The sequence below is a fragment of the Microplitis mediator genome, chromosome 9 (genome assembly GCF_029852145.1).
Source record: "Microplitis mediator isolate UGA2020A chromosome 9, iyMicMedi2.1, whole genome shotgun sequence".
Classification (NCBI taxonomy): domain Eukaryota; kingdom Metazoa; phylum Arthropoda; class Insecta; order Hymenoptera; family Braconidae; genus Microplitis; species Microplitis mediator.
Window position 1 is genome coordinate 22,040,998 of NC_079977.1, and position 15,301 is coordinate 22,056,298.

At 30.8% G+C, this 15,301-nt stretch overlaps 1 protein-coding gene across 4 annotated transcripts in view; it reads right to left on the reverse strand.

Annotated features, from left to right (window-relative positions):
* Positions 1–15,301, reverse strand: part of LOC130674469 (transcription factor SOX-13) — a 104,327-nt gene that overhangs the window by 28,283 nt on the left and 60,743 nt on the right. The window contains exon 1 of one of the 4 annotated variants that reach the window (XM_057479811.1): positions 7,503–7,997. The exons of the other annotated variants lie outside the window; for them this stretch is intronic. Coding sequence (XP_057335794.1) covers positions 7,503–7,519 — 17 coding nt within the window. The 5' untranslated portion in view covers positions 7,520–7,997. Of the gene's footprint in view, positions 1–7,502; positions 7,998–15,301 lie in introns of those variants that run through there. 4 annotated transcript variants of the gene reach the window in all.

Here is a 15,301-nt window from a genome sequence, read left to right on the forward strand (position 1 = left end):
TCTATATCTCAGTATTTATATATTTCGTTAATTAATAAAAAAACGCCTAAGATATTTGTCGTAAAAATAAACCCATAGACTGATCCTTTGGGAAATTTTGAGGGCTACAAATTTGTTTATTACCATTTTTGTCATATTTTTGATATTTAGTCCGTTTTTTTCAATTTTTTCAAAAAGTCAAACTAGCGAAACGTTTCGAAAATTTTAATGCGTAAGAAATTTATAAAAAAATCAACTCACAGACTTTTCCTTTGTGAAATTTCAAGGGCTACAAATTTGTTCCTCACTATTTTTCTCTTATTTTTCATATTTATCCCGTATTTTCAATTTTTTTAAAGATAATCAAATTCTAGCGAAACGTTTCGCAAAATTTCTTAATTATTTTCCGTACGTAATAGATTAATAAAAAAATCAACTCAAAGACTTTTCCATCGTGAAATTTCAAGGCCTACAATATCGTTTGTCATCATTTTTTACATATTTTTGATATTTAGCCTATACTTTCAATTTTTTCAAACATAATCAATTCCAGCGAAACGTTTCGCAAAATTTCTTACTTATCTCCGTGCGTAAGAAATTGATAAAAAAATCAACTCAAAGACTTTTTCTTTGTGAAATTTCAAGGGCTACAACATTGTTCATTATCATTTTTCTCATATTTTTTATATTTATCCCGTATTTTCTATTTTTCAAAGATAATCAAATTCTAGCGAAACGTTTCGCAAAATTTATTAATTATTTTCCATGCGTAAGAAATTAATAAAAAAAATCAACTTATAGACTGTTTCTTTGTGAAATTTCAAGGGCTACAAAATTATTCATCATCATTTTTGTCATATTTTCAATATTTAGCCCGCAATTTTAATTTTAACGTAAAAAAAACTCCTAATTATTCAAAAAGTGAATCAAATGTATAAATAACTGATTAATGACATACATTGTTGCAATATCTTACATATATATGATTAGCTTAATATATGACGAATCAATAACAAATATATATGTATATATGTAATGATTAATAAATTAACTGCAGGGTATTAATTAAAAAAAATGAATAATTTGTAAGTAGCAATTAAATGAATTGTTGTTATTATTAACAAATGTGTTACTAGTTTAATAAAATTGTAAAAATAAAAAAGTGGGTACTATCAACCTAACCTATGATGACCCGGCGTAATGCGATAAGTAAGATAATTATTGGATGATTGTAATAGTTTTAATAAACTTGATGAGATATTTAGTTACATATTTTTAATGAATGATTTTACGCTTATTTTTATTCTCTTGCGAAATATCATTACTGTAGTGAAAGAATTAAGATATAGATTAATTTATTATATTATATTATATTATAACGAGGGTTACTGAGCCTTATTTTTCTTATGTAACTATTACAATTATTTAATAATCGCATTTAATTGTGATTATTTTTATTCATTATTTCGTCCCGTTTTAGTAAAAAATTTTAACTGCCGGTTTTTATTCATTTTACGGAAAACTATTGGAAATATGAGAAAATTTATGAGGAGTAATTTTGTAGCTGAGTAAATTTCCTAAACAATTAGATGTTTCGCCTATTTTTTGAATTTTTTGTTTAGGTTCAAAAGTTCAAAAAAACAATTCGAAATTAGGCGGTAAGAAGAAAATTCCAGTTTTCGGATTTAAAAATTAAAATTCTGGGTTAGGATTCAAAGATACGTAAAAAATGGACATGAACAATTTTGTAGCTGAGAAAATTTCCTAAACGATAAGATACTTTGCCTATTTTTAAAAATTTTGGTTTAGGTTCAAAAATTCAAAAAAACAATTCGAAATTAGGCGGTAGGGAGAAAATTCCAGTTTTTGGATTTAAAAATTAAAATTCTGGGTTAGGGTTGAAAGATACGTGAAAAATGGACAGGAACAGTTTTGTAGCTGAGTAAATTTCCTAAACAATAAGATACTTTGACTATTTTTTAAAATTTTGGTTAAGGTTCAAAAGTTCAAAAAAACATTTCGAAATTAGGCGGTAAGAAGAAAATCCCAGTTTTTGGATTTAAAAATTAAAATTCTGGGTTAGGATTTAAAGATACGTGAAAAATTGACATGAACAATTTTGTAGCTGAGAAAATTTCCTAAACAATAAGATACTTTGCTTATTTTTTAAAATTTTGGTTTAGGTTCGAAAGTTCAAAAAAACGATTCGAAATTAGGCGGTAAGAAGAAAATTCAAGTTTTTGGATTTAAAAATTAAAATTTTGGGTTAGGATTCAAAGATACGTGAAAAATGAACATAAACAGTTTTGTAGCTGATAAAATTTCCTAAAAAAAATATTTTAACAACTTTTTTAATAAAACCACTAGTTTCTTATATAAACAGCTATATACATAAGAAATGTTTAAAATCTGTCATTATTCGTCATATATTTATTATTAACGTAATTGTTGACGTTTTTAGTATATATATGTATATAGTAATCCATATATATCACGGTAACAAATCACACAATACAAACTAAACGATAATAGCCAAGGCACGTATTGTAACGACTAGTTTTTCACTCAACTGTAAACATTTAATTTATTTCTTGCCAACGACAATTTCGAAACAATACCAATATATTTATATATATATATATGTACATTCATACATACATATATATGTATATGTATATGCTTATATACAGTAACTCATATTCATTTTAATAAAACTCAGTCAAAAAAAAATATATATATATAAATATAAATATATATTTATATATATTTATATATTCGACTATCTAGTAAAAGAGAGAATTTAATGCCCTCTCAAATGAATACCCACACGATATATTTATTTTTAATTATTGACCCGACTTATATATTTACATATATATGAACATATATAAAATAATAAAAATAAATATGGCTTGTGGGTATTCATTTGAAAGGGCATCAAATTTGCTGTACATTTCTGAACTCAGATATATGTATATATTTGTGATTATATATTTTTTTTCGAAAATTGATAAAAAACGAAATTTTTTTTTCTACTGATTTTTTTAAGATAAACTATCAATAAAAATAATAAAATTTCATAACAATTGGATATTTGCGTTCTATATAAATATATATAAGGCGTAGTATAAATATATATATGAATATATATATATAGATATAAGAAAAAGGTAAAAAAAAAAAAATTTTGTAATTTTTTAATCAGACGTTTCGTGGTAAAGAGATAACGGTCTTGTAACAACGCGATGTTTAGTATAGTTATGTTTATATATATGTATACGGATATATATATGTATATATGATCGTATTTACTAATGTGAATGAATTAAGAAATGAATGAGATAATAAAATGTCAATGGTAATATTATAATTATGTTAGTTTATATATATTTGGATTTATAATTAAAATTCTGGGCAATCTATGGGAAATTATGGAAAAGTCATGAGGAACTAATTTGTAGGAAATTTAATTCTCTACAAAAAAGGTCATTTGAGATTTTGTCGTAATTTCGATAGGAACCCCAAAATTTTGAGTTTTTGTATGAGAAAATTTTTAGGGATTTTAGAATTTTTGACAATGGAGCTCAAATTTTGAAAATTTCAAAAATTCAGAAAATTTATAGGAATAACTTTTTTTAGGAAATTTGATCCTCTACAAAAAAGGTCCTGAGAACTTTTCACCTAAAGTTGATATTTGAGCCAGAATTTCATTTTTAAAAAAAAATTCTGCATAATTTTTGGAAATTTTGCTGAATTTTTTATATTTATTGTTTTTGTACTAAAAAATTGAAATTCCGGCTAAACTATCAGAGATACAATAAAAATGAATAAGAACATTTTTGTAGAGGGTTAAATTTCCTACAAAAAGTATTCTTTGCAATTTTTAATAAAATCCAATATTTCGCCCAAAATTCTGCTTTGAAGTCTAGTGTACAAAATTTTGTACTTTTTAGCGGTTTCGATTTTTAGAATTTTGAGATTTGAGATTTATTTTTACAGAATTAAATTTAAATAAATTGTGTGAGCTTCAGTTTAAGATTAAAATTTTGACTTTGTGAGTTTCTATTAGTAGCACACAATGGGAATGTGTGGCTTATATACTTTTTTATTTTTTTTTGTCGTCGGAAAGGCATCTGTTCGGACTCAAGTAGCACATCTAAGAAATAAAACACGACTAGTTGGGTGTAAGTCGCATTATAGTGTGTCGAGGGTCAAAAACTCTAGTGTTGTGTAGCGCCGGTTTAACTTCCGTCACTTGAATAACCCTCGAAAAAAAAAAACATGGGAAAATAATACAAATAGATTTTTTATTTTCTCTAGACTAGACTGTTGTCTAGAAAAGTCGACGGAATTTACAGCAAATTATTTTTTTTTTCATTTATTTTTCACAAAATTTAAAAATTCAAATTTTCGCGCCAAGGTTAAAATTTAAAAATTCAAATTTTCGCGCCAAGGTTTAAATTTAAAAATTCAAATTTTCGCGGCAAGTTTGAAATTCAAAAATTTAAATTTGAAGTGAAAAAGATTTTTTTAACTCAAATTTTGAGTGGAAACTACGAAAATTTTGAAAAAAAAACTTTTGTCGTTGGCGCCCAATTCATTTTTTTCAAATTATGATTTTTTAAGTTTTCTCCAGAAAATGACATCGAATTTTTACATCCGAGCACAAAATTTTCTGAAAAAAACCTGAATCCCAAAAACTCAAAAATAAAAAATTGGCGCCCACTAAAAAAAAAAAAATTTTTGAAAATTTTTTTTTTCAATTTTTCTGTAAATTCGGCACTCGACAGTAACTTGAGCCGCAAAGAAATTAATAAAAAAATTTCCTTACCCCCCAAAACGTAAAAATAAAAACCGGCGCCCACTGAAAGATTTTGGGCTGAAAATATTCGAAAAAATTAAAGTCTCGTTTAAAAATACTGTAGACAATTGTTTGGAGCAAAGCCTCGCCGAAGAATAGAGAGTAAAAAATAAAACAAAAAAAAAATTAGACACACGTGTCGGTGACGTGGGAGGGCAGCAAAACTAACGCGTTCCAGATGCCGGCTTTGTTCTCGACTCTTGTCTCGCTCACTCGCTCGCTCAGTTGCCGGTTCTCGGCTCATGAACCGACACAAATACTGTCAAATAGTCTATAGTAATTTAACGAAACTAAACTAGTGTAGTGTAGAGAAAAAAATATATTTATAACTTTATTGTAAAGCGAAGCTAAGAATCATGAGACTAAAGATTGAGCCGAGTAGACTCTAGACTATAGGATCGGTTTTTATTTAAAACACAAAGATTATTTACGAGGTAGATATTGTAACCACTGTTGCCGAGGTTTTAGCTATTTGACACTAAACACATGGCCCCACTTCTTCTTAAATAAAAGCTACTCTTGGCCAGAAGGCCCTCACTCATTTCTCCCCTTCTTTCCTTTATTTCTTTTATTTTTTTATTATTTTAACCCCGCAACTAGTTTAAGTCCATGTGTGAATAGCCGGATGTGATTGTAAGCCACGTGGTGATTTTATAGATTTTAATTTTTTACTTTGTTTCAAATCACTCGGATATGAGTTCAGATGATTTTGGAAAAAATATCAGAGTTGAGGTCAGCGGGTATGGGGATTTGGGTTCTAGGCTTCAAGAGCTTCAGAAAGAGTACCAACAACCCAAGGTTTGCTGTAGTTCATTTTTCAGTATAAAAAATATAAAAATTATGAAAACCTCATTTTTTAGACAAACTATCATAGGTATCATGAAATTTTTTTTTTGAAAATTTTCTACACTCCGAATTCTCTTAAAAGAGTACCCACAAGACCAGATTTATTTCCCCCATTTTCCTAAAATTTTTCAATCAATTTTTCCAGGCGCCCGTCAAAATTTCCGTGCGCCATTTTTTGAACTCAAATTCTGGGTTACCTATTAAAGATATCGTAAAAATGATCTGGACCATTTTTGTTCAAAATTAAATTTTCTACAAAAAAGGTATCTTACACTTTTTCCCTAAACTCAACCCTTCGCCTGGAATTTCAATTTTCCTATCACTCAAGATCAATTTTCCATTTGTGCATCTCGCGCCCTGACCAACTTACCACCGAAACCCTAAAAATCATAGACGGCAATTCTCTAGCAGATAAAATTACCAAAGTCCCAGCATTTAGACCGTCAATAAATATCGTAAGCTAAATATTCAACGTTAAATTATTTAATCGCAATATTTTATAAAAAAAAAAAATCTTTTTTTACCACCCGCTGTAACGTAAAACGGTTTATATACAATAACGATCATGAGATGAAAGAATATAGGTAGAGAAAGAGCTATTGGCGCTAACGAGCAAATCGATTAATAAGAACGCCGCTGAGATTAATTCACGCCGCGGGAAATCGCGCCGCCGGGATTAATCATTTACTTCTTCTTCTTCTTCTTATTCAGTCCCCAGTCCTCAGTTATCACACGTACTAACTAAATCTCATCCCCTTGCATATCAAACCCATATATATATATATATATATATACATATATATAAACATCAAGAAAAAATACTGTCATGTAAATTAATGCATTACAAAGTACATACGTGACTAACTTAAATTTTTCACGAGAAATAAAAAAGCTTTGACCTTAAAAATATAAAAAAATTATTCATCGACACAAAAAATACCGATTATTATTTTAATTGCAAAATTAAACAAGACATTGAATCGATAAAAGAAAAAAAAACAAAAAATTAATTTACGTTTACTTAAACAATTAACTTAGCACTGTTCTTTGAACTAGATATTTTTTATTCATAACAAATATGATAATTTATAATCAAATTATTGACATAATTATAATTTTAATTCTTATTATTTTTAATTTTTTTTTAGTGGACCTCCTTAGTTGGCTAAAGTATTGGAGATACGACAAAAATGTATAGAACCATTTTTGTAGGAAATTCAATTTCCTAAAAAAAATTTCTTAGTAATTTTGACGTAACTTCAATAGTTGACCCAGAATTTTCATTGGAAGTGAAAAAAATTTTCCTTCCATATTGAGATTTTGAATTTACTCAAGTTTTGGGTCAAAGGTTGAGAGCAAAAAATAGCCAAGAGAAAGGGTTCGATAGGAAATTGAATTTCCTAAAAAAAATGTCCCATTGACTTTTTACGTAAGTTTAATAGCTGACCCACAATTTCCCGTTGAAATCCCAGAATTCCCTGAATATATTTTTTTTAATCATCGGAAGCAAGAATAAAATATTGGAAGGTCTATTTTAAGAACCGAACTACAGAATAGACCAACTAGAATGCCGGAGGAATAAAAAAAAATTTTAAGTTCCCAAGGACGCATCAACAATAGCCCAGAACGTCACCGGTAACCTGATCCAGCATCACATGACATAACAGGGTTAGGATCGAGTGTAAAACTCAGGTCACTGGGTCACTAAATAAAAATCCACTTCCACTTTTACAGAAATCCAATACCCTGATCCCTAATTCATAATTCCCGGTCCCTAAGCCATCGACAACCGGGTAAAAGCTGGATGATTACTCACCTTCCAAGCGTGCTCATATCATCCCCGTTGTTCAAAGCAACCGTCGCGTCAGATGACCATAAGATTAAATTAACAAACCAATAGATAAATAAATAAATAAATAAATAGATACAGGAACTAATAACACAGCGACACTTAACACTAGCGCACTAAGTGGGGGTCTGAGGGACCCGCCTCAGGGGCCGGGCCTCACTTTCATACCTGCGTGTTATTTAAATCACGACAAGTAAATAGTTCAGGTATCAGGTAGCCACCTTTTATTATTTAATTACAATAAATAAATAATAATAATAACACGTCACTAGGTAACAAGTGGGCCAGGCGCCCACTAATTTACGAACAATACAAATAATCCAGACAGTGTATTTTATAATACATATATATTTTAAAAATACAATAGGAATGACCGCGTGTAAGCGTCGGCAGGCAGACTGAGTTGACTGAGGAAGCAGTAATACAAGTTTCGGCGGGCGCTGGCTGACGCAGAAAACTGCCGGCGTACTACGCACCCCCGCCCTGAGCTATCGGCTACTAAAAACCTACACTAGCACATGGATACCCAAGCTAACATACTGCTGTAGTAGTTGTCGGTCGTAACATTATCTCACTTGCTCCCACGCAACCGGTCCATCCCCACTACGGGAACGCGGAAGCTGCTTCTCTGTCACTACCACCAAGATCGATTGTCAGAGTGCTGCTGTCGCGGTTAGATGCACTACCAACTACTACACCACTGGGAAGCTATGCCACGCCCTGTTCGTTGGTAGACGCCTTCTTTCTGTACACCCACGCACTCCCCACTGCTGGTACGCTAGAAGACTCGTATAATGGGATGTCAAACTACTGTCTTGCTGTGATTTGTATGACATTGGGCGCCAGCTATAGTCAAAATCCATTTGGGCTTTTTGTTACTTTGCTGGAATCCAGCTCGCGGTTGTGTGGAACCCCTTCATTGAAGCTCGTCGAGGGAAGTACCGTTGGTTCTGCTGGTTGTCAGCTCGGGGAGGCTTCCAAAGCTGGGACAAATGGACCCCCATTGGATTCCGCAAGGAATCTTTGATGGAAATCCAAATTCCGTGGAATTTCGATTCCGTTTTTGCAAGGGTGCCTTCAAAAATCACGTTTTTTTGGATTTTTACCAGCAAATACTCGACAGTTTCATTGCGAAATAGCTTACAGATGTTATGTAGGTGCTGACCTTTGGATCTCAGCTGAATTTCCTCGCCGATCTTTGCGGAGAAAAATTTTTCCCATTTGTCGAAGGACGATTTTGGAAGGGTAGCCTTAGGAAAGTTGGTTTTTTGGATTTTCGGAGGCTGCTAGCCGGCAGTTTTGCTGCGGAATCACTCAAAGACATTCCGTGAGACGACCCAGTGGTGCCCAGAGCAATTTTTCTTGGCAATTCCCAGCCAGAAAAAAGTTTTCATTTTCCGACAGACGGGTTCCCTGGCGGTATTGATTCTGGTGAGGTTTTATTTTGGTTTTCCAGCAACAAAATGGCTGGTGCAAATGAAAAATAGTTTTATACAGTAACATTAGATGCCCGAAATGATTAAACGACAAGCACGGATCGAGTCTTTGGAGCGCAAGGAGCCTTAAAGACGATGGATGTTGATTTGTCTGGGAACCAGGGGAACTTTCGGAGGCAAAGTAAATCAATATATAATGTAAAGGCTAAAATAGGTATAGAATGAGGTCTGGGAATGCTGGTGGGAGCTGCGCATTGTCTATTGTTTCGGTGGGATGCAGGCAGCGCCGTCGCAGCAGCCCCGATACAGTTTACCGTCGATCCAATGAGATTCTTCAGGGTGGGAATGCTGGTTCAAGACCCACCGACCAATAAGACACCGAGTCAGTCCACCCCCGCAAATCACAATGCCCCATTGTTATCGCAGTTAACAAACGCCCCATTTTAACGGGTTGCGGTGGAAGGACCGGGCAGATATCTCGATGGTAATTAGTCGGTTCCGAACAGTCGATCCCTGGGTTTATTTAGAGTCGATCTGCAGGATGACAGAACAGTCGACACGCCTCAGTTGTCTCTGTTTCCTTTAAAATCCTCTAAAGAGACGAGATGCCCGTAGCAAAGAGAACCAAAGAGAAGTGAAGGAAGAAGAGAAAACGGAGGAGAATGGCGTCGGCGCATCCCTTTCATGTCTTCCGCAAACCTTTCTCCCTGCTCCGCACCCGTGACCCCTTGTGATGCTTCCAAGCTCTCGCATCTTCCGCGCAGTCGACTGGAGAGAGCTTTCTCTGTGTATAACCCACCCATCCATCCAACGATCCACCCGCCCAACCACCCACCAGCCTCTGTCCTATCCCGTCTACTCTTCACTATTATAACCTTATTCTTTTTTTATCTCCTTTATTTTTTACCATTTTCATTTTATATTTTATACTCTTTTTCCTCTTCCTTCTCTTCCTCCTTCTGCTTCGCCGTCTTGTACCTTTTTCTTTTGGTTTTACTTTTTTTTATTGTCCTGGTAATGTAGCGGATGCTAGGGACGCTGGTACTGGTGCTAGTGCTGGTGATGCTGGGGATACTGATGCTGGTGATGGTGCTGGTACTGGTGCTGGTGCTGGTGCTGGTGCAATCACGAGCAGCTGAATGATGCAGCTGTTCCAGTGTGAGTATTTTTAGTTTGTACAATTTGTCCAATCTTTTCTTACTGCGCGAGGTCGTTGATGAAGGCCTTCGCTATATAACGAATAAGACCTTTTATCAAACGATGTATAGGCATCCGATGCTCGAGTCAGAGTATATATGACCACATGTTAATTTTAAAAAAATATATTGTGAAATTTTTTAGAAATTTTTTTTTTTATTTTAAGATTTTCGAGAATCGATATATCGAATTTTATAAAATCGATATATCGAATTTTGTATAATAGATATATCGAATTTGATATAATCAACAGATCGGATTTCGTATAATCGATATATCGAATTTTGTATAATCGATAAATCGAATTTTGTATAATCGATAAATCGAATTTTATAAAATCGATACATCGAATTTTGTATAATCGATTTTTTGTGGTAAATCGATTAGAAGTTAATTCGGTAAATTAGAAGTGAAATCGAATTAAAACCAAGTCTCGATTAAAATGAGTTCGATACATCGATTTTAGACTGCTCGATATATCAATTTTGTAAAATCGATGTGTCGAATTTTCTATAATGGGGTTTTTGTGATAAATCGATTAGAAGTGATATCGAATTAAATCGATTGAAATGAGTTCAACATATCAATATTAGACATTTCGATATTCAATTTTGTTGAATCGATAGATCGAATTTTGTATAATCGATTTTTTGTGGTAAATCGATTAGAAGTTAATTCGATTAAATTAGAAGTGAAATCAAATTAAACCGAAATCTCGATTGAAATGAGTTCGATATATCGACTTTAGACTGTTCGATGTATCGATTTTGTGGAATCTATACATCGAATTTTGCATAATCGATTTTTTGTAAATCGATTAATATTTAACTTGAATAGATAAAGGGAAATTAAATTAAATTCGACTAATATAATTTCGACATATCGATTTTAGACGGATCGAGATATTAAATCGATGGTAATCGAGATTAATTGATTTTAATCAAACAAATAAAATTTACTTTCAATAGAATGAATTCGAATCGATACCTAATTATAATCGATTTAAATCGATCAATCGATTTAATAATTTTTTTTTTGTTCTCTAGAATATTTTTCCACAATTGTACGCTTACTTATAATTTATAAATCCACCAGTCGATTTAAATCGATTAATCAATTTGAATCGATCAATCGATTTAATAATTTTTTTTTTGTTTTCTAGAATATTCTTCCATAATTGTCCGCTTATTTACAATTTATAACATCCAATGACAATATTTTACAAAAAAAATAAAAAAAATGTCATCCAATTAAGTATCAATTTTTTTGTCCCCCCCCCCTATTTTTTTTTTTATTAAACGCGTATTTATTAGATGTCATACATACAATCCGGTTATATATCAACTCCTTTATGACTTAATCAGCGGTACATACCTACGATATTTATTGTTCTTATTATACACATCCACTCATATACATATACATGCACATACATATATATACATATATATACTCACATACTGACATATTTTAATGATGACAAAAAGAGCAAAAAATAAATGAAAAAAAAACTGATAATAAAATACTGAAGAAGCTAGAACAGGAAATGTCAGATAAATTCCATACTCTGATATTATTTATATTGTTTTTATTGTCTATATATATATATATATATATATTTTTTTTTTATTTATTGAATCGACATCTCATCTCATTGTCACTAGAAATAGCACAATAATTAACCAGCATTTATTAACCTGACGTTTTATGATAATTTCTATATATATATATGTATATATATATATATAAAATATATATAATAATTAACATACTAAGCGACAATAAAGGAAATCGGGCGTTATATTTTTTTTTTTAGTAATTTATATTTTTCATATATTTATATATATTTATTTAACAAACAAGGACATAATTTTTTTATCATAATTATTTACTGATTACAACTCGAATTTTTTTTTTTATCACTAGTGAAACAAGTCAGTTACTTGCCTGACAGCTCATCAATGTCCTAAATACTGACATATATGTATATATATATACATATATATATATATTTTTTTTATTAAATATCGTGGTAAATAAAGAGGATAACTTTGAAAGGGCGTTTGGGGCTAAAATATCAAAAATATGAAAAAGTCACAGATACCTTTTTTGTAGCTCGTAAAATTTCCTACAAAAAAAGTCTCATTACTTTTTTTTCTAAAATTAATTCCTGAAGCTCTAGAAGCTCCAGAAGTTTACAAATTTTTATAAATTTTGAGAAATTCAAAACCGCCGGTTTAAAACGCCTATAACTCCTCAAATATCGAAAATATGAAAAAAATTAAAGAAACCTTTTTTGTAGCCCATAAAATTTTCTACAAAAAAGTCTAATTACTTTTTTTTCTAAAACTAATACCCGAAGCTCCAGAGGCTCTGGAAATTTTCGAATCTTGATAAATTTAGAAAAAAAGCAAAATAAGAAAACCGCCAAAATTTAAATCACCCATATCTTCATAAATATCAAAAATATGACAAAAATCAAAGATACCTTTTTTGTAGCTCTTTTAATTCTCTACAAAATTTGTCTAAACTTTTTTTTCCTCAAACCCTTTTTTCACCCCCAATTTTCGAAAAATCCCCAAAAACTCATTTTTTTTCCCGTTCTCAAATTAAAAAAAAATCATAATTAATTATTAATTACAAATAAAGCCTCCGTAAGTCACTAACTAGTCTCTCGTATCCCCCAGAGCCTCAATAAGTCGAAACAAAACCAAAATTCCATTAGCGTGGGCGCCAAAAATATAAAAAGTACAAAAACTCCTAAAATTGTCGTTTTAAATTTAAAATATATATAAATATATATACCAGGTTTTTATTTCGAGCAATGGCGGTTACATTTTAGTCTTTAGTTCTCAAGACAAAGATGCTGAGATTAAAATACATAACTAAAAAAAATTAGAGTGAGTTCGCGGGTTCGCGATGGGGAGAAGAAGGGCGAGGGGAAGGGGGAAGAGGAAAAATAAAATGAACGTAACGGGTAACAGAAACTTTGGCCCCAGTGTAATAAGAATAAATAATAAGTAGAGAGGGAAAGAGTAGCATAATGTAAAAAAAAAAAAAAAAAAAAAAAAATGAGAATTAAGAACGTGGTCGCGGTTGTGAATGAACATTGGCTCGCGAGTTGGTTTCCGGCGGTTATGCTTCGGTTTAATATATTTTTTAGTTTTATTTAAAAGTGATTCCTCTTACGTCGCGTCATCTCGCATCATCGTTTTACCCCTTTCTCATAATGTTCTTGTTTGTGTGTTTGTGTGTTGAGTTGATGGTATAGAATATAAGACGCTGGTGCATCTCTTATGAATGAGTCGACAGTAACTTTGCCTCAAGATTCAACTCAAGACTTGAGAATAAGAATAAAAGGACAAGGAAGAAGAAGAAGATGATGATGATGATGATGAAGAAGAGCCAACGACTTTCTGTTATGGGGCAAGACATATTTAGAACTTGATACTCGCTTATACTTTTTTTTTATCTACTGGAATTAGTTTATTTTTTCTTTAGTAGTTTTTTTGTTAATGGTCATTTTTTGGGCGATCTATCTAAAATATGACTAAAGTTGTGAAAAGTTATTTTTGGGAAATTTAATTTCCTACAAAAATGGTCTGATTGATTATTTTAATATTTTTCATATTTTACTAGTTATTTTAATTTTAGAAAATTGAAATTTTTAAAACGAGATTTAAATTTTTGATCATTATTAATCTATATAATCTTCTAGATCTTAGAATATTGATTTAGGAGAAAGTTTGTTGGAAACTTTTTTGTAGGAAATTTTATGGGCTACAAAAAAGGTTGAATTAAATTTTTTGAAATTTTGTATATTTAACGAGTTATTTCAATTTTTAAGGATTCAAATTTTTGAATTTCATTATAATTGATTTTTTGATCATTATTAATCTATTTAAGCTTCTAGATCTTTGAATATTGATCTAGGAAAAAAGTTGTTAGGAAGTTTTTTGTAGGAAATTTAATGTGCTACAAAAAAGGTCTGATTAAGTTTTTCAAAATTTTTGATATTTACCTAGTTATTTCAATTTTAAAAATTCTAAATTTTTGAATTTCATTATAATTGATTTTTTGATCATTATTAATCTATATTAACTTCTAGATCCTTAAATATTGATCTAGGAGAAAAGTTGTTAGGAAGTTTTTTGTAGGAAATTTAATGGGCTACAAAAAAAGTCTGATTAAGTTTTTCAAAATTATTGATATTTACCTAGTTATTTCAATTTTGAAAATTTCAAATTTTTTTATTTCATTATAATGATTTTTTGATCATTATTAATCTATTAAAGCTTCTAGATCTTCAAGTATTGATCTAGGATCAAAGTTATGAAGACCTTTTTCATAGGAAATTTAAAGGTCTAAAATACCTGATAGATAAATACTCAATTGTTTTATAATATATATATATTTATATTTATAAAACGTTCCGTAATTTTGAAAAGGTCAGAAACTGGGACAGTCAACTTTTATCAGTTTTTTCAATTAAATAGGAGTGGAAATAATTTAAATTGTAGTGAAGGAGTGAATGATAATAAGTGGTCATGTGCAGGTAGGACGTGTGGCACGACCGTTCTATAGTTTTGTATACATATATATAGATATAGATATATATAGTAGCGTGGGTGTGAATTACGGTGGAAACGTTTATAGCCGAGGGAATTATAACGAGTGAAATCGAGCGAGACATTGGCCGTTGTATTGTTGGCTGTGTTATGTTTGTGCTGGTGCTGTTGCTTGTCCCTATTATTTTCCGGAGTGTTACAAACAACGTACATCAAATCGACAATAACAATTACTCATTATGCTTTAATGGATTTTATTTATTATTATTATTTTTTATTGAATTTTAATGGGAAAGTAATGAACTTTGATTTTTACATAAATTTTAACTTTTCTGACTTAAATATAGACGATATAAGAAAAGTTATCAGTATCTTTTTTGTAGCTTGTTAATTTGCTTTGCACTTTAGTGCAAAGATCAAATTTTAAATTGCGTATATCTTTTGAAATATCAAAAATATGAAAAAAGTCAATCGGACCTTTTTTGTAGTCCTTCAAATTTCCTACAAAAAAGTCATTAGTGACTTTTCTCCCAGATCGATATTTAAAGATCTAGAAGCTTAAATA